The sequence below is a fragment of the Equus asinus genome, chromosome 20, assembly GCF_041296235.1.
Source record: "Equus asinus isolate D_3611 breed Donkey chromosome 20, EquAss-T2T_v2, whole genome shotgun sequence".
Classification (NCBI taxonomy): domain Eukaryota; kingdom Metazoa; phylum Chordata; class Mammalia; order Perissodactyla; family Equidae; genus Equus; species Equus asinus.
The window spans coordinates 82742677-82769800 of record NC_091809.1 but is presented as its reverse complement, the minus strand read 5'-3'; the positions used below and the strand labels follow the sequence as shown (position 1 = coordinate 82769800).

Here is a 27124-nt window from a genome sequence, read left to right as displayed (position 1 = left end):
CACTGAACTCACACAGCAGCCCCGCAGGTGAGGAATGTTATCCTTCTTTGTAGATGAGGGAACTGACTTTCAGAGAGGTGCAGGGACCTGCCTCAGGTCTCTCGGCCAGTGATTGACAGGGCTGAGATGGGATCTAGGTCTGTCTGGCTCCAAGGCCTCCATCCTCAGTCCTCAGTCCAGAAAACTGCGAATTTCATGTTTGCTCTTCTGCACTCCCCTCCCCATCACCGAGATGGAGTCTCCCCAAGGCGGGCTGGCCTTTGTGATTCCAGTAGTCAGAGTCCCTCTTTGCTCTGGATCCTTGGAGCTCAAAGAGGAGACGAGGTTCAGTGAGAAAGGATGAGAGCTCAAGAGGGACAGTGGTTCAGTGAAGGATGGCAGTGGGGGAACAGGGACTCACCATGGGGCTCATGGAAGGTGACAAAAGTTCTGTGAGGGGACAAGAGCTTAGTGGGAGAGGAGCTCAGATCAAGAATGGGAACACAGTGAGGAGACTGGAGAATCAGGACTGAACGATCCCAGGGCTTGAGGAGACCCAAGACATTCCCTCTACTCCCGCCTCTCCACTGCCAACAGAGCAGGAGAAAATATCCCAGCCAAGAGGCTGGAAGGAACTGGCTGAGCGGGGGAGACAGCAGCCTCCTCCCATCAGTGGGGCTGGATCTAAACAAACCCAGCCTCCTATTCAACTCTGCCCCAGCTGCCCCCGCCAGAGATCAGAGGGATTCACAGAGAGGGAAGGAACAAGTGACCGAGGGAGACAGGCGCTTGGAGAGTAGGGTCAAGTTGAACAGGACTTCCTAACCCAAACCTGGGAGAGGTGGCTGCTATCCAGCGTGGCCCAAGAGGCACCAGCCTAGCGTGTGGAGTCCCCACGTTCGCACAGCCCTGCGCTGTGGCTCGCGGCTGCTGTCTCCAGGAGCTCCCGATAAGGTCTCACTCCATTTCTCCTGCTCAGCTCCTGTCTTGAAACTGCAATAGGGGCTGGAACTCACTGCACGCAGTGGTCATGGGACCCAGGATAGGTAAGTGTGGATGAAGTAAGGGAGGGGTGTTGGGAGGGAGTCTGGGGACCATGTTCCCAGCGTAGAGGGAGAGGCTTCAGAGCCAAAATGGGTGTCTTGGGTGGAGAAGGGGGTCCCCCAGTGTCCTACACAGAGTCAGGAATATGGCCGGACCCAGTGAAGGTACATTGCATGAATGAGTGAATGCCCTGAGAGGCAGGAAGGGACGCTGTTTACTCAGCTGGAGGCAAGGAACCCAGCCTAACCTCTCCGATGAGACAGAGAGGGTGATGGAAAGGGAGGCTCCCGAGCCCCTCACCACCCCTGTTCTCCCTCTCTGAAGACAGCAGATAGAGACAGACAAAGCAGAGAAAAACAGAGAGAGAGAGAAGAATAGTCAGAGACAGAGCAAGTTCGGAGACGTGCAGAGTCAGACAAAGGCCTGGATGGAAGGAGGAAACAGTGAGAAGACGAGGACCAACAGGTGTCTGCAGGAGCATGCTGGAGAAGGAAATGAGAGCAGCCCAGAGAGAGGGCTGCAGGAGAGACCGGGAGCACTAAAGAGAAGCAGAGACAGTGCGAGAGAGAACCAGACAGAGACAGAGAAGGAGAAAGACAGACAGACAGACCTGCAGACGGAGAAACAGGAACATCAGCACAGAAGAGAAGTGGAGTCAGAGAGAGACCTGCAGAGACCTCTGTGCATGCGTTGGCCGTGGGGTGGAGAGGAGGCCAGAGGGGAAATGTCTTAAAGTCTTGAGGAGCCAGGCCTGGAGCCTGGCCAAAGCACCATGTGGAGAGGGCGGTGGTTCTGGGAGCGGAGCGCCCAGCTGAGCATTTCTTGGGCAGGCGGAGGGAAGTAGAAGAAACAAAGGGTGTTTAGACAGAGTGGCCTTCTGGGCTGGACACCCTGCGGCCATCACCTCTGGCCTTCCTCCAGCTGCCTGTCCTCCGCTGCCTGAGTTAGACTCACACCCACTCAGACAGGGCCAGACTTGCACCCCTGAGCGTGGCAGTCAGGGCTTCATGGGCGGAGCAGGCAGACACAGCTGTGTTGCAGCCATAACTTGGGGATGGTGACATGGCAGGAAAGGTGGGAGTGGATGCTTCCTCTGGGGGCCTAGCAGGAGAGATGACAATGAGGTCAGATTTGGGTGGGTTGATTTGGAGATTGACCACTGACAAACCAAACTCCGGATCCACCTTGGCTTGCTACAGGATGGGAGGGTTGATGATCCTATGGGTATGGAAGAAACAAGACTTTGGCTGTACTGCATCTGTCCCCTGTCTCCTGTCCCCAAGACTGTTATTCTGACCTCTGCAGAGCTCATCTCTGCAATATTCTCTAGCTGCCCCCTACCTCCCATACACACAGCAGGAGGCTGACCCCAGTGTCTGCCCACCAGCCACCAGAAGCCACCTCTGGCCTGGCTTCCTGAGCCCTGCCCTGAGCGGTGGCCAGGTTTCCCCTGTTCTCCCTTTCTGGTGTGAGGGCGCTCTGAGGAATGTGGGAACTCAGTCAGGCAGGATACAGAGCCTGGAGCCTGGGAAGAGTCCTGGGCTCAGCTCCCAACCCCAGAGAGAGGGGCCAGCTGTCCCAGCCCGGGGGCAGTCAGATCTGGCACCCAGCGGGGCCCCACCGTCAACTCACCACGTGCCCTTAGGCAACAGGCAGAGCTTCCTTGTCTGTGGGGGAGGGGCTGGAGAAAATGGTTTCCCAAGGCCCTTCTCATCCCCTTTGGTGATTCCGAGCACGTGCTCTCCCACCTCAGCACCTTTGCTCAGCTTTACCTCCACCAGGAAAGCACCTGCCCACATCCCCTTCTGGGGAAATTTGCCCTGTTTTCCAACTCTTCCGAGCACCAGCTCCTCCAGGAAGCCTTCCAGAGGGATTCTCCAAACTGAAAGTCACCTCTCCCCCGTATGCTATTTGACCCCTATTTGCGGCTCATCCTTCCTTTTCCTGGTGTTGCCTCTATTGTTCTCTCCGGCCTTTCTGGGTTCAAATGTGAGCCCATCCAGGTGGGGCGAGGGAAAGAACCAGCAGTGCTAGGTTCAAATTTCGGCTCTGCATCACTGGCTTTAGGAGAATGCAGTGACAAGCTCTAACGCTTTATAAAAGGGGAGGAAACATGCTCAGAGGGCAAGTGACTCAGCGAGGTCACCCAGCAAACAAGCAGGAGAGTGGGGGCCAGAATCCAGATCTGCCTGATGCCGAAGCTCTTTCCTCTTTGTGCCATTGCCCTTGGGGCTTCCCCTTTCCTTCCGCAGACCTCACACTGGTGAGGGGCCACCTGCCTTGGGTGCTTCTCCACTGGCTCCAGGCAAAGCAAGCTGTTCTCTGGGTGTTACAACTGGGGAGTGGGCAGGGGGAGGCTGAGTTATTTTCTCCCAGCTGGGACTTGCCGGCTGGGCCAGAACACAAGCAGCTGTGAACCAGTTGGTGAGCTTGCCTAAACCCCACAGTTGGGTGCCAGGCATCCACTCCCCAGTCCACTTCTGTCCCTTCCTGGGTCTCCCTTTCTCCATCTGTGCAGTAGATGGACAGGTTGGCCAAGGCAGTCACTTGGTCCCTTTCAGTGCTGAGAAGCCCTGTCTTCTGTCTCTAGAGGGAGCCGTGGAGCAGAGGCCTCTCTGTAGGGGCAGGGCCGGGTCTCCTCATCAGTGTTACGGGGCCTTGGCTATCTCCAGGTGCCAGCCTGGGCCTCAGCCACACCCTGGGGGTGCGGAAGAAGTAACCTTGGTCCCTGCCACCCCTCAGGGGCTGCAGCCCAGAGCCCGAAGCACTAATGCTTGAAAGGATGGAGAGAGAACAATGCCCGCCTCACCAGCCTGGGAGCTCCCTGGGAGCAGGGCTTGATTTGATCCATTCCTGAGGCCCCAGAACTCACACAGGCTGGGCAGAGGTGGCGCATTGAGTGCATAAGTCCTCCTTCCTCTCCAAGCCCCCCATGACATTCCTTCCCTCCCTCCAGCTGTTTTGGAAGCCTCTAATCTAGGACTGGAGACTCCTGATATGGTGCTAGGTGGGGCACAATGGGGCCCTTAGGGAGTAAACGTGAGCATAGAGCAGATGAGCTGGGACTAGTGGCTGGGGGAGGTGACACGGCCTTGGCCGATGCCTCCTATCTCTGAGCCTCAGGCTCCACATTTAGGCCTAAGGACACTGGCCTGCATCCCTTATGGGCTCAGGGCTCACCCTCCCCCCAGGTTCTCATCATTTTTTAGGGTCATCTTGGGTCTAGATGGGGTAACTGGGGCCAGAACCAGGAACAGAAAGTCCCAGCACAGGGTCCCTGACCCAGCCTGGAAACCACCAGAAAGTGCTTGGCCTCCTCCTCCCCCCTACACACATCTCCCTCAAGAAGCAGCGCCTGGGAGGCCTGCAACAGCTGGCCCTCAAGCATGCGACTGTCTTCCCAAGAGACCACCCAAGGGTCCTGCCAGGAGGAATTTCCCAAAGATGACAGCCAAGCCCAAGACCGGAGACCCCCCTGCCTGCATTTGACTCTTCCTCCTCCAGAAGCCCCTCCAGGCCACTCTGGGAATGGGAGCACTTGGCCCCACCCTGCAGCGCTCCACCCCAGCAGGCCTCCTGCCACCCCTGCTAGACACCTCAAGGAGGTCACGCCCACCCCTACTAAACGTTATTCTCTGGCCCCAGTAGATGCTCGCCATTCCCCAAATTCATCCTGTTCTTTTCCACCCTCAGCCTGTGCACATGCTGTTCTCTCCGCCTGGAGCGTCCATCCTTCCAGCAAACCACTTCTCATCTTTCAGGGCCTGACCCAGCTTAGAAACACGATTGTTGAATTGAGCTAAACGGAATGAGGGAGAAGAGAAGGCCGGGCGGGGGAGGCCTGCTGGGGTGGAGCGCTGCAGGGTGGGGCCAAGTGCTCCCCTTCCCAGAGTGGCCTGGAGGGGCTTCTGGAGGAGGAAGAGTCAAATGCAGGCAGGGGGGTCTCCGGTCTTGGGCTTGGCTGTCATCTTTGGGAAATTCCTCCTGGCAGGACCCTTGGGTGGTCTCTTGGGAAGACAGTCGCATGCTTGAGGGCCAGCTGTTGCAGGCCTCCCAGGCGCTGCTTCTTGAGGGAGATGTGGTTAACCATTGTGGAGGACTGAAGTGTACTGGGCAGGGCATTTCCTCTAATCCTGCCAAAAACGCTGTGAGACGGCCCTCTTCTCCCACTTCCAGAGAAGGAAGCTGAGGCTCAGAGAGGCTAAACAAGCTGGCCAAGGTCACACAGCTACAATAAGGCAAAACAAACATTTGAATCCAAACTCCTCTGGCCTAGAGGGTTTCAAGCAGGGACATGACATGGTCCATCCAACACAGGACCAGGCAGCCTCTGCCCCGGGGCATTCGTGCCCGAATCGGGCAGATAAGAGGGGGACATAAATGATGCAGGAGAGTAACCAGCCCTGTGGCCCAGGGAAAGGGCGGAGGGAACTGACCTAGTAGGGGGTTATGGAGGGATAGACAGTGGGCATGGGCCACAGGAGCTGGGCAGGGAGACCAGCAGGCTGAGGGAACCCTGGGCAATCCAGGAGGTAGGAGGTGCTCAAGGCAGGGTTGGCCATGCCGAGGCTGGCCTCCTCCCACCGCAGCACCTCCAGAGAGAGGTGCGTGCCATCACCATGAGGGGGGCCTTGCCCAATATCTGCTGCTGGGAATATTGCCCTTCCCAGCCTCGGGCTGTGGGTGTGTTAGTGCCTGAGTCTGGTCGGTTTTCCAGAAACATCTTGACTCCTTTGTGACACTGCCCCCACCCCGCCCACCGTGGCACCTGAACACAGTTCCAGGGTGAGTTCCCCTTTCGCTCTGTTCTACTCAGCTGGTGCTCACGGTGGGGCTTCTCACTCCCGCTGGGCAAGTCTGCCCACTTGTGGCTTCTGTTACCTTCTCTCCACTCATGTCTCCCAGATGCCCACAGGCTGGGCTCCACCCCACAGCCTCTCGTGGGCTCTCCTGGAGCCCACAGCCTCCTAGGAATCTCCCCTTGGCTGCCCCACTGCCACCCCAAACTCACCACATCTAAGGCTGACCTCACCACACCATACGATCCTGGCCCTCGATGGTGGGACACCTAGACAGAAAACTGGGCCTCTCCCAACTCCATTCCCCTGCCTCCAGGACCCCTGGCCTCCTGCACTCCCCACAGCTGGTTTTTCACTAAGCCCTGTTGATCCCCGCTCCCTACGGTGGTATATCTGCTCATTCCTCTCCATCCCTACTCCCCACTGGGCCCCATTATCACTCTCTCCCCTGGACCCCACTCCTGCCTTCTCCCTGGTCTCTGTCTGCAGCCTGACTTCTCCACTCTCCCCTCATAGGCATGGAGGTCTCAGGAGGCCAGATTGGACCTTACCACTGGGCTCAGACAGAGCCCAGCCCTTCAGCCTGGCATTCAAGGCTCCTAGCCCCTCCAACCACTGAAGCCTCACCCTCGACCTTGACCCCAGCACTCCAGCCTTTCTAGACTATTTGCTCCCTGAGCGTTCTCTGCTCTTTCATACTTTTGCCCTTCTCTCTGATGTTCCTTCCTCTAGGAAGCCTTCCAGAACCTTCCGATCTAGACTAGGGCCTCTCCACTGTGTTTCTATAGTCTTGAAACTTCTTGTATCACAGAGTGAGCACCTGTTATTGTGAGTCTGTGTTAGATGTTTGCCCCACCACACACACACACTCACATACACAGTCACACACAAATGGGAGCTCCCCGAGGGCAGGGACTGGGGCTAATTGCCTCTGGGGCCCCAGCAGCCTGCCTCGAAGAGCTGTCAGTGTGTGGAACTAATCTTCGTTCTCATTCCCAAACCAGCAGAGACCAGCTCTGACCCGCTGTGGTGACCCTGGGCAAGTCACAGCCTCTCTCGCCCTGTTTCCTCACGCCTCAAAGGGTTAACCAGCCCTGGCTTCCTGTCCAGTGGGCTCCCCAGGCCCAGTGTTGCTGTGGGATTGCAGACAGGGAAGCCTACAGGCAGGTGAGGAGGGTCCATGAAGTGGGCCAGACACGCTCCCCCAAAGAGCCTTCAACATGGCAAATGGCCACGTGCAGGCCAGCGTCCCGGACCAGCTGAGTGTTACCGTATGGGAACGCAGGCCTAGTGTTGCTGGATCTGCTAATCTGTCAAGAAAAAACAAAAATCTGGAGTTTTATGTGATAGTTCCCAATTTTTAAATAGTAGCAGCTAACTTAAAAACTCTCGGCGAGCCAGCATTGTGCAGGCCCCCAAAAATGTCTAGGAGTTAGATGTGCCCCCACGCAGGACTACCATGCAGTGCACAACTCCAGGGGGCGCCATTCACCTCATGGTGCACAGCCCATGCAGCTGCGCATGGTGTCTTGGGCCAGGGCCTCTCAGCCATAACCTCTACCTCATATTCCATCTCTGCCTTATACTCTGTCCTTTGATGGCCTCGGCAAAGTGTGTGTGGTAGCAGGTGTGAGGGGAAGGCCTTCCCTTCTCTTGTACAGGGAAATTATTAGGAGAAAAAAAAAAAACCCAAGAAGGCCTTGGAACGTACAGGCCTTTTTGGCCTGTGGTGGGTGAGGAGGGTGGGGTGGGGGGCGGGGGGGACAAGAGAGCAGAGGGAGGCATCCAGAGGGATCTGAGCCACTTCAGGGATCAGGAGGAAGGGAGAGAGCAATGCTGGGGCTGAGTCACCCACAGGAGGGAAAACAAGTTATTCTGAGGCCTGGTGGTCAGACCTCAAATAGACTCCCTCCCTGGCGAGGTGGGATGGAAAGCTGACAAAACTGACTCTTGTGAGGCATCTTGTGGTGGACAAAGGACATCGTCCTGTGTGATTCATGCAAGCTTGAGAAGAGAGTCTTATTATTCCTCTTTTGCAGAGGCTCAGAGGTCCAATTGCTGGCCCAAGGCCACACCAGGTCTAAGTGATCCTACATCTTGCTCTCTCTGCTGAGGCACAGGCCAGAACATTCTGAAGAGACAGTGTCGTTGCCTTGCCCCTCCTTGGTCCAGGCACTCCTCTTCTGCCCTCAGGACGCGAGAACTCTCCCAGGCCCTCTCGGGCGTTTCTCAGCACATCCCTCCTGAAAGTTCAAATCTGGACCTTGGTTATGAGTCCTGAACTCTCGCCACACTCATGTCCTCTGGACTGGGGGCCACATGTCCTTCTCGCTGCATTTCTCTTTCCAGCCTTGCCTGCCCCGACTTGGCGCTCTCTGAGGCCATCAGAGGAGGGTGTTGACTGAACAATGAACTGACTGACTGACTGGTTAGCTAAAGAATCAGCTGGTGGAATGCTAGACTGTCACCATATAACCACCTTTGACAATTCACAGGCGGCCAGGCCAGAATAAGAAATGGCTACGTGGGGATTGTTTTTCATTTGTTCTAAGGCCATCAATGCAGCCGCCATCTTGTGGCTGCTGTTGGGGGCTCAGGAGTCAGACAGATCTGGGTTCCAGCCCATGCTTTGCCATTTACCAGCTCCTGGACCCTAGATAAGTCATCTCTCCTCTCTGTGCCTCAGTTTCCTCATCTGTCAGAGTCACAGCACCTACCTCAAAAGGTTGCTAGGAGGACCAGTGAGTGTGCCCAGCCCAGCACGTAGTGTTGTTGGGTCTATAGTAGCCCCTAGGACAAACTCCTCCATCTGGGCCACTTCCTGTAGTGGGGGAGGGTGACCCAGAGCTGGGTGTCCCAGCCCCCTGACCTCCCCAGCCCTCTGGGGTTGAGCTTTCTCCAGATTCTCAGGTTCTAGGTGTGGCAATGCTCCTTCCTGTCACAAAGTAAGTATGGAGGCAGGCGGGGTGTTTGTGGAAGGACAGACAGCTGACAGAAAGACTGGCAGGCTGATGGGGAAGGAAACACCGTTCATTGCACTCGGGCTACGCATTGTGTCGTGCTGCCTCCCCACACATTACTGACACAGCCTGTTGATAAGACGAAGTGTATTGTCTACCACGAGACGGGACAACACCTCTTCTCAAAGCTCTGGCAGTGTCTCAGAGCAGGGAGAAAAGGTCAATATTTGTTGAGAATTGAGAGTGTGTTTTGAGGCCGGCCGTTCAGTGAGGAGAGGGGGTGGGTGAGAGAGGCTGGACTAGGATTGGGTGAGAATCATGACCCCACAGTCCAGATTTGTTGGTGGAAACAGCAAGGGGGAGGATTTGGGGGTGCAGAGAGTCAAAGAATCGAGGGCGCACCCTCTGTCGATGGTTCCCCCTGAAGAGTCGATCCATCTTTCAGGAAGTTCCCATAAGAACAATCAAGCCATTGGCTTGGGCTGGTTAGTCTGGGAAGAGTAAAAAGAAAAAAGCCTAACGAAGACAGTGGAATTGCAGAGTCAAGCGAATGTAGACGGTAAGGTGTGGTTTGGGGCTTTTAGCGTCCGGGCCGCCCGTGGGGTGGAGGTTCTGGTCCTCTGCGCTGGAAAGCAGGGATTTCCGTCCTGCCATTGCCGATGAGGACACAGCAGGCTACTGGTCTAAGGCCACGCAGAGGACTGCAGCTGGGGGCGCTCAGACCGGGGCAAGTGCCGCCAAAGCTAGTGAGTGTGCACGGAGGGAATGGATCCAGGCCCTCAGGTCTGTGGTTGGCTGAGGCTTGGATGACAGGGCGAGAGAGAACCCAGAGTCGGAAGGATGGTGCTGTCAGAGGGAGAAGTGACCTTGGAGGAGCCAGGTGTGCGTGGAAGGGGCTGGGTTCAGCTGGGCCTTGTAGCCTCAGAGGTACTTGAAGGTTCTTCAGGAAAGGGGAGGGCAGTGGTCCTCAGTGGGGCCAACTGGGAGCCAGGCCTGGGCCAGGCACCCTACATGCCTTTCTTCCTTGAGGTAGCTGCTGTATCCTCACCTTACAGATGAGGAAACAGGCTCAGAAAGACGGAGGGGCATGTCTGGGCTCACGCAGCAGATGCAGGGAGCCAGGGTTCAGACCCGGCTTTGAGGACTTTGAAACCTACACTCAGCCCCACAGCTGTCTGGGATTTGCTGTTTGCAGCTGGGAGGTGGCTGGAGGAGGCAGGAAACTTTCCAGCAAATAACAGGCAGAGAAAGGCGGCCCTCGCTGTCAGGCTGCTCTCTGAAACCTTGGCCTTCATCACCCTGGATGCAGCTGGTGTGGGGAAGGCCGACTCCTGTCCGTGGAGGGGTAGCTAGAGGCATACCCTCTGCCTCTCAGGCCTCCAGCGTCTCTGACTGAACTGGTAAACAAGGTCTCTAGCTGGGCGGACTTTCAGGGTGACTGGCCCACTTGCTGAGCAGCTGCAGGGCACGTGGCCAACCAACAGCCACAACAGACAGGTCTCCTGAAAGACAGCCAGACCAACGACTTACCAGCTGCTGGACATGAGAGCATCTGTGTGAATCACTAGCCACGTAACCCACTGACGGGCACACAGACCCCTTGCCTGCCAGCTCTGGAGCTGTGGGCTCCCAGCCCTTGGAACCATCTGGTCTACCTGGGGCCCTAAAACTTGGTTGACCACCTGGGAGAGAAAGGGACTAAGAGGCTGGGATTTTTTCCTGGGGCCTGGCTCCCTGCCCCTCCTCTCACTCCCACAGGCCATCCAAGCCCCAGTCTACTCCCACAGCGGCCCCCTCTGCTGTCAGGACCAGAAGGATGGGAAGGGCCTCAGAGGCATCCTGTGAGGAGGGCACACAGCCCTGGACTCAGGACCCTGCTTCTAGGGGGAGTGCTATCACCAATCAGGGAGTCAGACTGTTTGCTGCCAGCCCCTCAGCAGAGGCCTCAGCCCACAGGAAGGGCTCAGGGAACTGACAAGCTGCCTGACCAGCCCCTGTCAGTGACCCACTCACCACCCAATGCACTGACAGCTGCTCTCAGAGCCCTGGGGCATGGGGCCAGGGCTTCCCTCCTCCACACGAGGCTGAGGCTGATGACTGGGCCATGGGAAGATAGGAGGTTCTGAGCTGATCCACCGACTTTCTGTCCCCCTCTCTCACCCATCCTCTGGGTTTCTTTCACAGTTGGGGCTCCAAGTCAGTGACTTCTGCCCTTCTAGCCTCAGCTCCAGCCCCATCACCTGGCTGGCCTGTCCCCTAGGTGGGTGGGCACTGTTGCCCTTCAGGTGACCTGGGTAGGTTTGGTTGGGCCAAGACAGAGAAGAGCATTGTGGTTCTTCCCCTCATCAAACCTGTGCAAGGAGCACGAAGTGATGCTGAGGTTAACGCCCAGGCTTGAAGTCCTGCACCCATGTCAACCAGTCCACTGGTCACCTCTAACCCTCAGTGTCTTCATCTGAAGCACAGGGATGATAAAATAAGCACCAAATAAAGCACCAAAGGCATGGAGTTGTGGAGAGGTCATGGGCATGTTGAGGATGCGCAGAAAGGCTCACCTGCATAGACAGCATGTAGCCCGGCATCTATGCTACAGTATGTGACCCGTCTCTGCTGGTGAGGGGACCTGGGGCTCAGACTGTGTCCCGTCAATCTCCTCTGGGTGAGCTCCTTCCCCTCCTCTTCTCCCTCAAAGTGAGTCCGGCCCACGGCCCTTTACTAGCCCAACCCCTTGCTAGGTCAACCTCTCCTCCATCAGGTGTCGCTTTGGTTTCCATATCTCCTTGTTTCCTCTGAATGTTTATGCCCCCAAAAGGGACTCCTCGGCAGCCACACACACACTTGCATTTCCTCAGTCAAATTCCTCAAGCTATTTGAGTAGACATTTCCACAAAGAAGATAGACAAATGGCCAATCAGCACACGAAAAGATGCTCAGCATCATTAGTTATTGGGGAAACCCAAGTCAAAACCACGTGAGATATCACTTCACAGTCACTCTATGGCTATAACCAAAAAGACAGACAATAGGAAGTATTAGCAAGAATGGGGAGAAATTGGAACCATCATACACTGCTGGTGGGAGTATAAAGTGGTGTAGCTGCTTTGGAAAACAGTTTGGCAGTTCCCCAAAAAGTTAAACATGGAGTTACCATATGACCCAGTTCCACTCCTGGCTGTCTACCCAAGAGAACTGAGAATGTATGTCTACATGAAACTTTGCATATGAATGTTCATAATGTCCATTAACAGATGAATGGATCAACAGAATGTGAGATATATATATGTATGTCCATCCATACAGTGGAATGCTATGCAGTCATAGAAAGCAGTGAAGTACTGAGACATGCTACCACATGGATGAACCTTCAAAACATTATGCTAAGTGAGAGAAGCCAGACACAAAAGGCCAAATTTGATTTGTATGAATTTATGTGAAATATCCAGAACAAGCAAACCCAGAGAGCCAGCAAACAGATTAGTGGTTGCCAGGAGCTGGCGGAGGGAAGAGTGGGGAGTGACTGCCAATGGGTATAGGATTTCCAACTGGGGTGATGAAAGTGTTCTGGAATTAGATAGCGGTGATGGTGTGTAACTTTTTGAATATACTAAAAACCCCTGAATTGTATACTTAAAAAGAGTGGATTTTATGGTATGTGCATTGTATCTCAACTGAAAAAAATCCCTCAGGCTCCCAGTTACCCTGTGTGAGGAGCACAAAACCTTCACTGTGGAGGCTCCAGGCCTCTTCAGCACCTCCCAGAGTTTGCCTTCCAGGTCTGGAGATGGAGGGCGAGTCCCCACCCCCCTCCCTGGGTCAGAAGTGTCCTTGGGTCAGTTTTTAGGCTCCAGAAGGATCTTGTTGAATGGGGGGAAACTCCTGCCAGGTTGAGAGGTACACGAAACAATGGAGAAGGCTTCCGCAGGAAGCGGGGCCCCAGGAGGGGAGGAAGGCCAAGGAGATGCAGGTGGTTTCTAACTATGCAGAGGGGTGGAGACTCCCAAGGCTGGACTTCCAGGCTCCTCGCTGAGATTTGGCGTCAGGAGACCCTGGGAGATGCCTCTGAAGGGCCTCAGCTTTCCTCTCACTGCAGTGAGTGGCAGAGTGACATGGTTCCCGTGGTCACCATAGGAGAAAACCGGCAAGCGTAACTGGGGACAAGGGTTCAGGTTCTGCCACAGCTCTGCCTCCTGAGTCATTGCCCAGCTTGGGACCTCAGTTTATCAGTGCAGGGAGTTAAATGGATGAACTCTGAGGGCCCTTTCTGTACTGACCAGCAACACAGCTTGATGGTGTGATTTGGGGCTTGGGCTGGTCGGCTCTGTGATTACACGCAGGGTGATGCCGTTTGGGGTGTTGGTAACTACCCCCGGGAAAAGCTTTTATGCCTGATATAGATCAAGCCTTGACCCTACACCTGGCCCCAGACCTCTGATCCTAGCCTAAGCCAGACAGACCCAGACTCAGCCTCCGGGAGCACAGATGTCTCACATGGGCCCAGGACTAAGGCTGTGCACCTTACCGCTGGGTCCACTGCTCAGAGTGTGTGTGACGGGTCAGCAGCTTCTGCCTAGGAGGAAGGAACAGACTGAAGGTGTGAAATAGGTGGTCCCCGTTAGGATCTGGCCAGCGCGGGCACATGGAGCACACACCCTCTTAGGAAGGACCCTTCTGCCGCCTGGGACTCAGGAAGGCTGAAGGTGCCTTGACTCAGATTCCCTCCAACCCCTGAAATACCCTAGGCTACCTGGGTCAGGACCATTCTCTGGGATTCCATCTCCACTCTCACTCCCTGGCTGGCTGTCCCACAGGGCCGGTGAGTGAGGAGCCCCAGATGCCAGACAAGGACATCAAGGCCATGATGGGCACAGAAGACACACCTGGAGGCAAAGCCAGCCCAGACCCTCAGGACTCGCGGCCAAGTGTGTTCCACAGCATCAAGGTACCTCTGGGGTCTGGTAGAGGCAAGGCCATCTGAGTCCAGCAGAGCAGGATCTGCCACTTACTGGCTGTGTAACACCAAGCAAGTTGCTGCCTTTCTCTGAGCCTCAGTTTACTCATCTGTAGAATGGGTGGCTCTGAGTGTCAAAGGACTTAGCTTGGTTTCTGGCACATGAAAGATGCCCAGCACATGTTCTCTCCTTCCAGAGAGGATAAAGGGGCTGCCCTATGGGCAGTGGGAGACCAGTCTCCTTGCCTCCTGTTTCCATAGAAGGAAAGAGAAGGATCCCAGTGACCCTGCACCTGTATGAACACCAGGAGTTCTGGTTCTACCACGGGCAGCCCTAAACATCCCAGCACCCACTGGGTGCCAGGCCCTGGGCCAGGTGCTGTTCCCGCATGATCTTTTTTAATTCTACCAGTAACCCTGGGAGGTGGGGATGGGGACGTCATCCTTGTTGTCCAGATGAGCAAACGGAGACTCAGAAGAACAGAGTGAATGTTATTAAGCTCTGGCATAAACACTCTTTTTTAATTCTTTGAAGCAAGTTTTCCTTCTCTTAGGAAGTCTGCCCGTTTTTTAGGAGGAAGACTACAGGCGGGCGGGGATGTGTGGTTGGGAGGCCCAGTGGGGTGGCGTGGGCAGCCCGGAGATTCAGTCTGTGCAGGTGGTCTCCCAGAGAGCTCTAGGGGAAGACAAGGTTGGGGCTGGGAGGGAGAAGGATTTGGAATAGCTTCCTGGAGAAAGGGGAGGACGGTGGAACCGGGAGGGAGGTCCAGTCTAGCCCAGGGAAGCTCTGAGGGTCAGAGGGGCTCCTGCCATTTTCAGCCCCATGAAGACCCTGCTCTTAGTCATGTGGCTCTTGGGTAGCCCCCAGGCCCCAGAGTGTGCCCAAGACAGCTTTTCTAGCTTTTAGGCCTGTGGGAGAAGCCATGGGCTACTCTCATAACCTTCTCCCTCCCTCTGTCCCTCTCTCCTCTCCTTCCTCCCCTCTCTCTCCTCCTGTGCATCTGTCTCCTCTGACTCTGTTTCTCCATCTCTATTCCTTGCTCTTCTCGTGGCCTCACGCTCCCTCTCTTTCCCCAACTCCTCTCTGGCTCCCCGCCTGTCTCCCCATCCCTCTGCCCACTGCCATCCCCACGGCCCCTCCGACAGGTCTTCGTCCTGTGCCACAGCCTGCTGCAGCTGGCGCAGCTCATGATCTCCGGCTACCTCAAGGGTTCCATCTCCACAGTGGAGAAACGCTTCGGCCTCTCCAGTCAGACCTCTGGGCTGCTGGCCGCCTTCAACGAGGTACGGGCCCTGGGCGCCATCACGGTGGGGGAACGTCGAGAGAGCCTCACACCCACCTCTGCCCATCCTCCTCTCTCACTACCCTTCCCCTCCCAGTGCCCTCAGGCAACCCCCATCGCAGCTCTGCAGGCGGTGTCCTGGCCAGAGGCTGACCAGCCCTGTGTTAGGACAAGGTCCAGAGGAGACCTCTCCCTCCCTGTGCTGTCAGAGCGCCAGGGACTCCTGCCCTCGGGGCCACCCTGTTGAGGGTGGTGGGGTATTTTAGATATGGCCAGATCCCCACAGCCACCCACTCTCCCACTGGTTCCTTTACTTTTTCGGGCACCTGGCCGTGGGCTGTCCCAGGACGGAATCAGAGGGAGTCACTTCAACAGCAGTGAGGGAGGTTCACACTAGATCAGAGGCTGAAAGCTCAGACCTTGGGGCGGCGGGGGAGGGAGAGATACCACGGCATGTCGTCCTCAGAGCTGCCCAGCCATCCTCAGGCCTCTGCCCCGGGGCCAGCAGCCAAGCAATGAGGAGCGGACAAGCCGCTTTGGGCGGATCTGGGGATCAGAGTCCAGCTATGCCCGGCCCCTCCCCCACCAGATGTTTTCACCAGCCAAGAAGGCCACTGTCTAGAGAGCAGAGACCACCCTCCCCCACCCCCAGCAGATTTCTGTGAAGTTCTCTCCACCTTGGGTGATGTGTCACGTTGCTCCCAACCCAAGGCTTGCCAGCTACACAGAGTCCCCAGATGTTCCTCAGACCCCACCTCCAGAGCCCAGAGGTGGGAACGCAATGTCATTACCTAGCTCTGGGACCTAGCAAGTCACTCCCCATCTTCAGGCCTTGGTGCCCATCTATGAAATGGAGAGTGGCTGTTCTTCCCAGGGTCAGTCCTCCCACCGCCCCTCTGCTGGTCCTGCCCCACTCCACCAGCAGGGAGTCTGGGGCTCAGGGGTGAGGACTTGACTGGTCACCAGCCAGTAGGCACTGGAAAGGGGTGCACAGCCCAGCTTCTGACAGCAGAGCCTGCCCCTTCTCTGCAAGCCTTCAGGTCTCCTCCGAACCCAGCCCGGGATTTTGATTGTAAGTCTCAAAATTCCAAGCCTTAGTCCTCCGGCTTTAGAGTTTGTTCCTGTCATCCCTGCCATCCCAGAAACATTCATGCACCCCTTCCTTGATAGCCACCCCTCACGTTCTATCATGGGGTCCAACCCATGTTCCAGAATGAAATTGAACTTCTAGCCTTGTCTACTCTGCCTTCATTTCTCTCTCCTAAAGGGGTGGTGGAGCCCTTCCTAGGAGGACCCAGAATCTACATTTATAAGAGGGACCCAGATGATTCTTATTCAGCCAGCTTGTCCGTTATACAGATGGGAACACTGAGAGTGGTGATGGAGACAAGGATGATGCAGGCCACCGGCCCTGGGCTCTGCTCCACTTTAACGGGTCCCCTTGTCCTTTTGCAGGTGGGGAACACAGCCCTGATTGTGTTTGTGAGCTATTTTGGCAGCCGGGTGCATCGGCCCCGACTGATCGGCTGTGGGGCTATCCTTGTAGCCCTGGCGGGCCTGCTCATGGCTCTCCCACACTTCATTTCGGAGCCATACCGCTTCGACAACACCAGTCCTGGTAAGAGCAGGAGGGGCTGGGCTGGAGGCAGACATGATCTGCTGCATTACTGGGCACCAGGGCCCATCCCCAGGCTTCTATCAGTCAGGGTGGGCCCAGCTTCCCAGGACACTTGCTGGTCTTCCCCACCCTACCTCCACAGCCTCCCTCAGTCCCAGCCCAGGTGGCCTCTGGCTCCTGGGCAGTAACATAGGGTATCGTCCTGGGGCAGAGGGGTGACGCCCAGAGGGTCACAGTGAGGGCCTGCTTGTGTGTCACTGCTTTTTTTTGAAGTGGAGGTGAATTTACAACACAGCCTATTTTAGGGCCTAGCATGTGTAGGTCCCCAGGAAATGTTTGTGCAATAATAATAATAGTGTCACACACCACTTACTACACACCAGACACTGTTGTAAGCACTTTATGTACATTGATGCATTTAATCCTCACAAGAAGACGGGACGATGAAGAAAGAAAGAACGAATGAGTGGATAACAAAAAGAAAATGAAAGGATTCTAGACAGGAATAGTGAAGCCCCTGTTCAGCCCAGTGGGATTTTGTTGGGGCTTACTTGACAGATGGCTGCCTGTCCCTCAGAGAACGATGCAAGCAGCCTGAGCATTCACTTCATTCCTTCCCATCTCCCATCCACCCATTTACCCATCTATCTACCCACCCACCCATCTACCTACCCATAAACCTACTCACCCACTCATCTATCTACCTGTATACCCAGCCATCCACCCATATACCTACTCACCCACTCATCTATCCACCTATACACCCACCCACCCACCCATTCACCCACTCATCTACCCACCCATCCACCCATCCATCCATCCATCTGGTGGTCCACCCAACAAACCCTTAGGGCTGCCCACTTTGTGCCAGACTCTCTCCAGGGGACTCAGTCCTTGCCTCCAGAGAGTTCCCAGTCTGGGAGATAGAGACAACAAAAACCCCCCAGTGAGTCAACTGTGTGAGGAGGGAAGCACAGGGGCCTAAGGAGCCCAGGGAAGGAGACCACGCCCTAGCCTGGCATCATAGAAGTCTTCCCATGGGGAGAGGGGTGTCAGGGAGCATCCTCCCTCCCTTCCACTCCCGTCAGTTAATACCCTGGAGCCCCCACTCCATGCCAGGACCAGGGGCGGAAAGATGGAGCAGATAGGACCAGCCCTGAGAAGCTCCCAGGGGAGTACAGGTTGGAGTGAGCATGGGCAACTCTGCCACAGGGTAGGGTAGAGTCCAGCACCTTGGGAGACGGCCAGAGGGAGCTGGTAGAGCCCGGAGTAGGGGAAGGACTCTCAAGGCTGGAGGGAGCTGGAGGAGGTGTCATCTGAGCAGCAGTGTAGGGAGAAGGTGGGCATTTCAGGTGGAGGGAGCTGCATGGCAACGGTGGGGAAGTGGGGAGGTTCAGAGGGTATGTGAAGGCGAGGTGGTTATCCAGGCTGAGTCAAGAGGCCTGACTGGAATGCTGAAAAACAATGCTTCCTCTCATTTCTGTGTCCAGAACGTTCACTTGAACAGAGGTTTTTCTGTGCAGGGTCACAAACGGTCTTCTCTATCCTCACTATCATACAACACCCTTCTGTCGTAGGCTCCCCGTGAAACCCTGGGCAAAGCCCTTCTCCTGGCTGAGCCTCAGTCTCCACATCTGAGCGATAAGTAGACTAGACTCGGTGCCCTCCAAGCACCCGTCCTGCTCTGACATTTCAGGCTATTTCACTCACTCATTCTCCTCCCAGTGTTAAATAATTTACTTATTAATGCTTGTGTGCCAGGCCCTCTGCTATGCACTGGGGACACGAGTGGAAAAGGAAGCCAGAGCATTATAACAACCATCGCCTCTGATGTTGGGCAGGCGCCGTGTGCAGGCCCCACTCACCACTCTTCACGTCCATGACCCTATGAGGCAGGTCTCCTCATTATCCTATTTTACAAGTCAGGAAACTGAGGCTCAGAGAGGGAAGGCCTCCCCAAGGCCCGCAGCTAGGGGAACCAGAACATGCCCGGGTGTTGTAGCTCTAGAACCGCTGCTCTGAACTACTGAACTATTTTGCTTCTGAATTCTGTACTTCTGGAGAACTTCCAACCTAGGGGACTTGTATGAGAGATGAGGAAACCGAGACGCAGAGGGGCTGAGGGCCTCTGTCAAAGCCTCACGGTCTTCAACCCCGGCCACCTCGGTTGAAGGTCCAGGTCCTTGACCTTGGGCCACATGGCTTTTTCCAGAGGGTGGACATGGGTCAGAGCCCTAGCTCCTGGAAAGGGCTGGGCGGGCCGCAGAAAGACGGCCACTTCTCCACCCGCATTTGGGATAATAATAGCGTGAGGGTCTCCTGAAGTTTGTTCACCAAATATTGGTGAGCTACGAGAACGAATGTCTGGCACTATATTAAGAAATTCCCCTTTACTGAGCTCTGCAGCTGCGTCCTGAGCTGACACGGAGCACTCCCCAGAAGGAAGGCCAAGGGCACTATAGCACACCACAGGCCAGGTCCAGCAGTCCTCCCTGGCCCAGTCCTGTCCCTCCCACACTGAACTTAGGCCCCTGGGTTTGCACGTGCAGTGACCTCCCCCTGGAACACGGCTCCCAGCCTCTTTCGGGAAAGTCTTGTTTGTTCTTCTAAACCCAGTTCAAACTCTACCTCCATGGACGGCGCCACCCCACCCAAGAGCCGCCGTGGCCATGACACTTCCACATACCTCTGCCAGAAAGGTGGCATAGGGACCTTTAAGAGCGTGGACTCAAAGATGGACCTCCTGGGTTCCCATCCTAGCTCTACCCTTGCTAGCTGCTGCCTGAGCATCAGTTTTCTCATCTGTGAAGTGGGAGTAATAAGAGCTCCCATCCCCTAGGTTTGTTGCAGTGGTGGGGGTGGGGGGACTCCAAATGATTTATACACGCATCACGTAGAACAGTACTTCTCATCTGGTAAGTGCTACATAAGCTTAGCTATGGCCATAATATTTTTTATCCTCTCTCAGCGGACATGCCACAGGATTCCGAGGCTTCCCTGTGCCTGCCCTCAACCTCTGCCCGGGCCCCAGCCTCCTCCAACAGCAGCTGCTCAAGCCACACGCAGGCCCAGCATCTGGTCGCGGTGGGGATCATGTTCACGGCACAGACCGTGCTTGGCGTGGGCGGGGTGCCCATTCAGCCCTTCGGCATCTCCTACATTGATGACTTTGCCCACAACAGCAACTCGCCCCTCTACCTTGGTGAGGACAGGTCCCAGCCCTCGGGCTCTGAGGGAGGGCCAGCCTCAGGTAGGAGGATGAGAGGCCCACGTCGGGGCTGGGCACAAGTCCCTGACCTCTGCCCCATGTGGCCAGTAGAGGTCTGGAGAAGCCCTGGAGGGGAGACGGCCTGCTCTTGCCCTTTGGAGCCTGGGCAGGCACTGACCTGCGGGGGGAAGCCAGGGCAGAGGGGCCTGACCTCGGCTTTGTGTTGCAGGCATCCTGTTTGCAGTGACCATGTTGGGACCAGGCATGGCCTACGGGCTGGGTGGCCTCATGCTACGCCTTTATGTGGACATTAACCGAATGCCAGAAGGTGAGCCTCAAGAGCACACAGTTGTCCCAGGGGCACACAGACTGTACTAACTGACCACTGGTCTCATGGGAGACATGGAGCCAGGGGACCTGGGTTCAAATCCCAGCAATCCCACTGAGCTTAGACATGCCTTTTAACCTTCCAGAGCCTTAACTTTCCCATCTTTGAGATGCACTCTGTCTTGTCCACCTCCCAAAGCTGCAATCTGCGTCCAATGAGATGATGGAGATAAGCTGTAAAGCGCCATCTGATGGGAGCTGTGGTTGTTGTCACTGCCATTATTATGAGCCTTCATCTTGTTCCATCCCTGAGCCCCACCCAGACCCCCTGGTGCGTGCTCAGATACACTGTGGGGCAGACAGGGTCACATACTCTCTTGGCCTGTAGGGAACTCCCATCTTTAGGAGGATCAAGACCCAGGTGAAACAGGGAAGACACTGGCAGGCAGGAGAGAACTTTGGAGCAGGACTCAGTTACCTTGGGCCTCTCTCAGATGGGAAATCTACTGGGTGACCTCTAAGGACCCTTCTAGTGCTGACCACCTCAGAGTCTGGTAACCTGGGCTGAGAGCACCATTTGGGAAACAGCGGTCTCTGATCCAGGTAGTGGTCACGGTAGGCCTGGGAGTAGGACTGAAGCTTGGTCCGAAGGCAGCCAGGAGGGAGGAACGTTGGAGGTCCCAGAGCTCTGGCGCCCTCTGGGGAGTCGGAGGGGATTCCTTTTAGACCAGGTCACTGTGGCATCTCAGCTTTCTGCTTGTCACACCTAGCAGCTCTGAGCCCCCATCTATGCCTTCGGCTTCCTGCTCCTCAGAAGTCCCATCCCTCACCTGGAGATTTTCCAGCCAGCCCTAGAAATCTCAGGTGACACCTGTACAGATAGATGGGCATGCAGATTCTGCTTCTTGATCTCCGGTTTTTGGCCAAGGACAGGTCTGGGCAGCTCTGAACAAGAGTCACAAGGGACAGCCCTGCCCCAAGCATCCTTCCTTCTAGAAAGGTGGGCCCAGGAGCCCAGTGTGAGCTCTGGTTGCAGCTCCACTCTCCCTTGAAGGAAAAGTCCTGGCAGTCAGGGCTTCCCTAAGTTTCCCAGACACACCCAGCTAGGGGAAGGGATGTGTTTGGCTCTGTTGATATCATCCTGGCATATGTGACACCTCCACAGGCAGATGTGGCATCCTTATGGATCGATGTGCCACCACCTTAGTCCTTCTTTCTCTATGGGGAATTTCATGGGGTTGGCAGCTCATGTCCACTGCAGGTGCAGACTGGTATGAGAAGCGGGGGAGTTGGGGAGACATATGCGTGAGCTCTCCCCAGGCTGGCACAGAAGCAAGGTGAATAATAGGTGGGGGAGGGAATCAGTGCAAAAGCCAGCTCCACCCCAGCTTTACAGATACGTTTGCTGAGTGCCAACTGTGTACTCTGGCCCCTGGCCAGAAGGAGCTCAGGATCGAGCCTGGGAACTGGCCCCACCGGCCCCACTCTGGGTTGGTACCATTACGCATCTGAACTGTTACAAAGTGTTTGCAGATGCCCTGGCGACTGAAGGAGGCGGTAGCCCCCTCAGCCTTGGGGTCAACAGGTTTGATGGGAGATGCAGGCCCTCCAGCCAGGAGGTACATCTGGGGTAATCTGGTTCTAATGACACCTGGTGGGGGACCAAAATCACCTAGGGAACTTGTGAAAGGTACAGATTCTTTGGTCACCTTCCCACCCCACCCTGTGGTGGTTCTAAGTTGGTCTTGGGTAAGGTCAGATATTTTCGACAAGCACCTCTGGTGATTTTAATCATCACGCAGGTCTGAGAACCACAAGGGTAGTCCCAACCATCAATTTAATAATAATCAGCACTACCATGATGGTAAATGAAGAAGAGCCAACGCCTAGACAGCAAGTTCCATGTGCCAGCACTATTGTAAGGGCTTTGCGTGGTCTAGTTTCTATGATTCTCACAACAACCCTCTGATGAATGTATACTAATATCTGTATTTTACAGAGGAAGAAGCTGAGGCACAAGGAGGTTAAGTAACTTGCCCAGGGTTAGGTTAGTAGTGGAATTCAGACCCAACAGTTCATTTCTAAAGTCCATGGCCTTGCCCACTACACACAGTTCATTAGTGGTTGAAAAAGCCAAGGCCCGGAAAGGGTTAGAGACTTGCCCAAGGTCACACAGGACATAACTGGCAGAGCCACGAGTGGAGCCCAGGTCTCCTGATTCCTGGCCCAGGCCATGCCATATCTCAGAGGCCAGCCCCAGAGTGGTGGCCAAGAAGTGATGGCCCATCCTGATCCTAACATCCCCATGGTATTCTCTTCCAGGAGGTATCAACTTGACATCGAAGGACCCCCGATGGGTGGGTGCCTGGTGGCTGGGCTTCCTCATCTCGGCTGGAGTCGTGGCCCTGGCTGCCGTCCCCTACTTCTTCTTCCCCAGAGAGATGCCCAAGGAGAAACACGAGCTTCGCTTCCGGCGAAGGGTCTTGGCAGTTTCAGCCTCACCTGTCAGCAAAGTAAGCCCCCTCCAGGTCCTTATCCTAGTCCAGGCTCCAGCCCCCAACACTTGTCCTCCTCTGTGACGTTAACCCTCATCCCTCCGGGGCACTGCACTTCACAGCTTACAGAGCCATTGCCTCCCTCAACATCCCTGCACAGTGAGTATGTCCTGCCCCCTCCACAGCTGAGGGGATCCAGGCCCAGAGGTGGAAGTGACCTACCCAAGATCACAAGGCCAGCAAGGGCCGTGCTGGGACGAGAACCCAAGCCTGCCTGAGCCCATGCTCCTCGCTCTAACCACTACACTACTGCCTCTCTGCCTGTCACTTCAAGTTTTGTGTACACTCTGAACATGCTGTGGCAATGTTGAGAAGTGGGAGGGGGAGGGTGTGCGGAGGGTCTGGGAAGAGCAGAGGAGGGGTTTAAGCTGGACTTTGCAGGATGTTGGGAAGCGCAGAAAGCAGGTGGGGGTGCATTCTAGGTGTGAAAACAGCCTGGGTAAAGGATGTGGTTGTAGGAATGAATCTGGCCTTTTCAGGGACAGTGAGGGGACAAACAAGTACTGAGTGCCTCCCTGGCCAGCCATCGGGACACTGGAGCTCAGTACATCATCTCTACCCTTAAAATAGGCACAGCCTAGTGAGGACAAAGACTCATTGACAAGTAACAACTGGCGAGGTACTCACTGAATCCCCTGCTCGGCTCATGGGGTAGGTGGTCTTTCCTCAAGGAGGACACTGTGGCCCAGCAGGTGCAGGGAGGTGCCCAAGGTCACAGCTGGCAAGAGAGGGCAAGACCATTTGAGGCACTGGGCAGGAGACATGGTCCTGGGCCAGGGGTCTCCAAGTTTTCCAGGGACCCACAAAAACATGAGGCCTGAAAAACAATAAATTGGCTCTGAAATATAAAAGAAAATGACAAAATAGAAATGTTTTACACAAGTTCAATTTTATGTCAACTTCATTAGTTTTTCTCTAACGCTCATACACATTTTATTACATTATGAAAATTTACGCATTAGATTTTCTCTTCCCAAGTATGGGAGTGTAAAGGAAACATACTCTTGTGTTTCTCTTTTACTCACACACAGTATTTCACACCAGATGTGTGGGATTATTCCCACATTGAACAAGTCCCTGCAATGTGTCCTACAGTTTATCTCCCTTCTGATGCCATCGACACGGTGATAGCATCAGATCCAGAGGGTAAGGGCTCAGTCCTGCGAGACTGCCCCTGCTTCAGACGCCAATCACAAGTAATGGGTCCCCTGGTTACCCATAACTTCTGTCCAACTTGGCTACAAATCCGAGGTCCCCCAAACCACCTCCTTGGATTCCATTATTTGCTAGAAAAGCTCACAGAACTCAGGGAAACATTTGCTTATGTTTGCAAGTTAGCAATATAAGAAGGGATTTGATAAAGGATACAGATGAAGAGATACATAGGGTGAGGTCTGGGAGAGTCCCAAGCACAGAAGCTTCTGTCCCCATGCAGTTGGGGTGCGTCATCCTCCTGGCACGTGCATGTGTTCACCAACCTGGAAGCTCCCCAAATCCCATACTATTGGGGTTCTTATGGAAGCTTCCTCACATAGGCGTGATCGATCATTAACTCCATTCCAGCCCCTCTCCCCTCTCTGGAGAATGAGGGATGGGGCTGAAATCTCCAAGCGTCTAATCATGGCTTGGTCTTTCTGGTGACCAGCCCCCATCCAGGAGGCACCCAGAGTCACCTCTTAGAACAAAAGATGTTCCTCTCACCCAGGAAATTCCAAGGGATTTAGGAGCTCAGTGTTAGACGCTCCTCACACTCAGGAAATTACAAGGATCTTATGAGCCCTGTGTCAGGAACCGGCAGGAGACAAATATATACATATATAAATTTCTTATCATTTCACAAGGAGGTAATCGTTGAGAAATCACAGACAATCATAAATTAAGTAAGCTAGTTGTTGCTGAGTAATTCTAATTTCAAAGGGACAATTTATAAAAATCCTGTCGAATATTTTGCGGCAAGAATAATTCTATTTAACGGCAAGTTGGTGTATTTGAATATGTTTGCTATGATGTGAGAAAGGGCCTCCTTCTTAGAGCAAGAGAGTTTGGGCCTCGCAGGAAGGGCTGAAAATGTCTCTGCCTAGAAAAGCTGGGGTTTGAACCCATGTCTGTCTGACCCCAGACCCAGCTGCCTCACAAACCTCACCAGCCTATCTCCCCGCTGGAGCAGAGGAAATGTCCATGGGGGAACCAGAGAAAAATGATGTTGGAACAGCCAGCAGGGGCCAGAATAGGAAAAACTTGCCTGCCAGCCTCAAGAGCAGTGGGTAGCCCAGGAAGAAGGGTAAGAAGGGGGTCCCGGGACTCTATCACCAGGGGCTAGGCAGAGAAAGGACGGCGAGGGACAAGGGGAATGTGGCAGGTATGGCTATGTCCAGGCAGGAGCCAGCACGTTGGCAGTGAGGCGGGGCGTTGGGATGAGTCCAGGAACCAGCCAGGAGGGGAAGTGCGCAGAACTGGGTGCTGCTCTGCTGTGGGATGTCCCAGAGACGGTGAAGGGCTGGGCTGATGCTGGCTCAGAGGCGGGAGGAGGCAGGCACTGGAGAGGGACCAATTTCAGGGAAAGAAGAAGACAGCTTGGAACCACAGATGGTCCTTCCCGGTTCTGCCTATCTCAGGCCAAAATTTGAATGAGCTGGAATTCCTGGAACTTGGGGAAGAGTTCTTAGAAGTGGGGGTGATCATGGAGGAGGGGGAGAGCAACTGGGTTGCTGGTTATGGGTAATCTCCAAGTCACGTCCTAAATTTGAACAGAGAACAGCCACTTGGGCCTTGGAGTTCAATCAGTGGAAGAAGCCAGGACGAGACTTGTCTATGCTGAGCTCGGTCACATGTCAGCCGTGTGACCTTGAGCAAGTCACATCCCCATTCCATCCTGTTGTGCAAGACGCTGAGGTTAGATTCCTGGAGCAATATGCTGTGTGCCTCAGATTCCGAGAATGCACAGTCCCTTGAGTTGAAGCTGCTGTGATGCAGAGATTCTGATTTTAAGACCTGTGTCTCTGTGATGCCTTGAAACCCTGGCTCCCCGGCTGTGAACCTGTCTGGCTGTCTGGATTCATTCTGTCAGCACACTGGGGATGAGGAGTGGAGAGAGAAGGGGGTGAGAGGTTCTTAAAAAAGAACTGAAGGCTGAGAACATGATGATCTGCTTCCAGCAGCTCTCAGGCAATAAATATTGATGTGGGAGGAACTGTTCCCCACCTCCTTGAGGCTGCCTTGGCTGGGTCTGCCTGCAGTTATACTGGCTGGCCCATCCCATTGAGGCCACTCACGGGGAGGTGGATGGACCAGGAGGAAGAGCCAATTAGGCAGAAAGTCCAGGTGCCCAGACATGGGATGTGTATCTTCTGCAGGGAGAGGGAGCAGGCAGGGGGAGAAAGGAAAGGGAGAGCTATTTCTGAAATCCCTTCCAACACCCCCTCCCAGCTCAGGGGTCCCCTAATACCCTCCTAGAAGTACATGCAGTTTTTCATGGTATCCAGGAGATGGTGGTATGTAATACAAGGATTGTGTGACCCAGAGAAGGGCTCTGGCCTCAGTCTACCTTATCTGTACAATGGGCAGAAGGTTGGACAAGGTCTGCCAGCTCTTACAGGTTCAGTGATGCTTCTCTACATGGCTCCCCATCTCTGGAGCAGTACACGAGCACTTGCACTGGGGGACACAGGGGTGCATCCCACACCCCCGCCCCAAGGCACTCTCAGATGGTGAAGGAAGGTCAGAGGCAGGCGATGGAGGATGACTGAATGACAGCTCCGGTTTCTCCCATGGCCAGTGCTTAGAATTCTCAGCCTGGTGCAGGTGGGGAGGGGGGCACATTAACAGTCTCCACAGAGAAGATTCGGAGATGCGGATGGGGAGGCCATACCTGGCACAGGAGGGGCAGGAGCTCCGCTTTCCCGCCTTTGGCTCTGCCCTGTATCTGTGACCTCAGAGCTCAGAGGGCCACCCAGACATCCTTGCAGGAGTGAACAGGGCAGGTCTCACCTCTCTTTAGGCCTCAGTCTCCCCATCTACACTCAGCCGATCTCTAAGGTCCTGTCAGGCCCCAGGACTCCTGGCCAATGGCTCTGCAGAGCCCCTGGAGTAGTGATGGTCTCTTAGGGGCTCCCTAACCCGTCATCTGGCCCCAGCTGCCCTTGTGGTGCTGGGACCCCATTTAGCCGGCAACCCCCCGTGCCCTCCAAGCCTTCATGTCCTTCTTGGGGCTGGGCCAGGGCTGGGAAGGCCTCATCCATCCAGATCCCCCGTCCCTGCCCAGCCTCTGAGCACCACCGGCTCCTCTCCCCTCCCATGGTTCATGTTTCCCAGGAGTCCACGTGTCTCTTATTCTGGGGTGTCTGCTGGAGTCTGGGTTCTAAGATTATATGGTTTTAAAGTTCTGTGTTTCTGATAGTTGGAGA

The 27124-nt window shown here is 55.1% G+C and overlaps 1 protein-coding gene across 2 annotated transcripts in view; it reads left to right on the top strand.

Annotated features, from left to right (window-relative positions):
• The first annotated feature begins 711 nt into the window (after window positions 1-711).
• The window catches only part of SLCO2B1 (solute carrier organic anion transporter family member 2B1), a 49826-nt gene continuing 23413 nt past the window's right edge, over window positions 712-27124 (top strand). The window contains exons 1-7 of one of the 2 annotated variants that reach the window (XM_014855867.3): window positions 712-1025; window positions 13591-13721; window positions 14877-15014; window positions 16469-16631; window positions 19600-19833; window positions 20069-20167; window positions 22489-22679. In XM_014855867.3, the coding sequence (XP_014711353.1) occupies window positions 1010-1025; window positions 13591-13721; window positions 14877-15014; window positions 16469-16631; window positions 19600-19833; window positions 20069-20167; window positions 22489-22679 (972 nt within the window). In that variant the 5' untranslated portion in view covers window positions 712-1009. Of the gene's footprint in view, window positions 1026-9201; window positions 9342-13590; window positions 13722-14876; window positions 15015-16468; window positions 16632-19599; window positions 19834-20068; window positions 20168-22488; window positions 22680-27124 lie in introns of those variants that run through there. The other variant, XM_014855868.3, reaches the window with a different exon arrangement.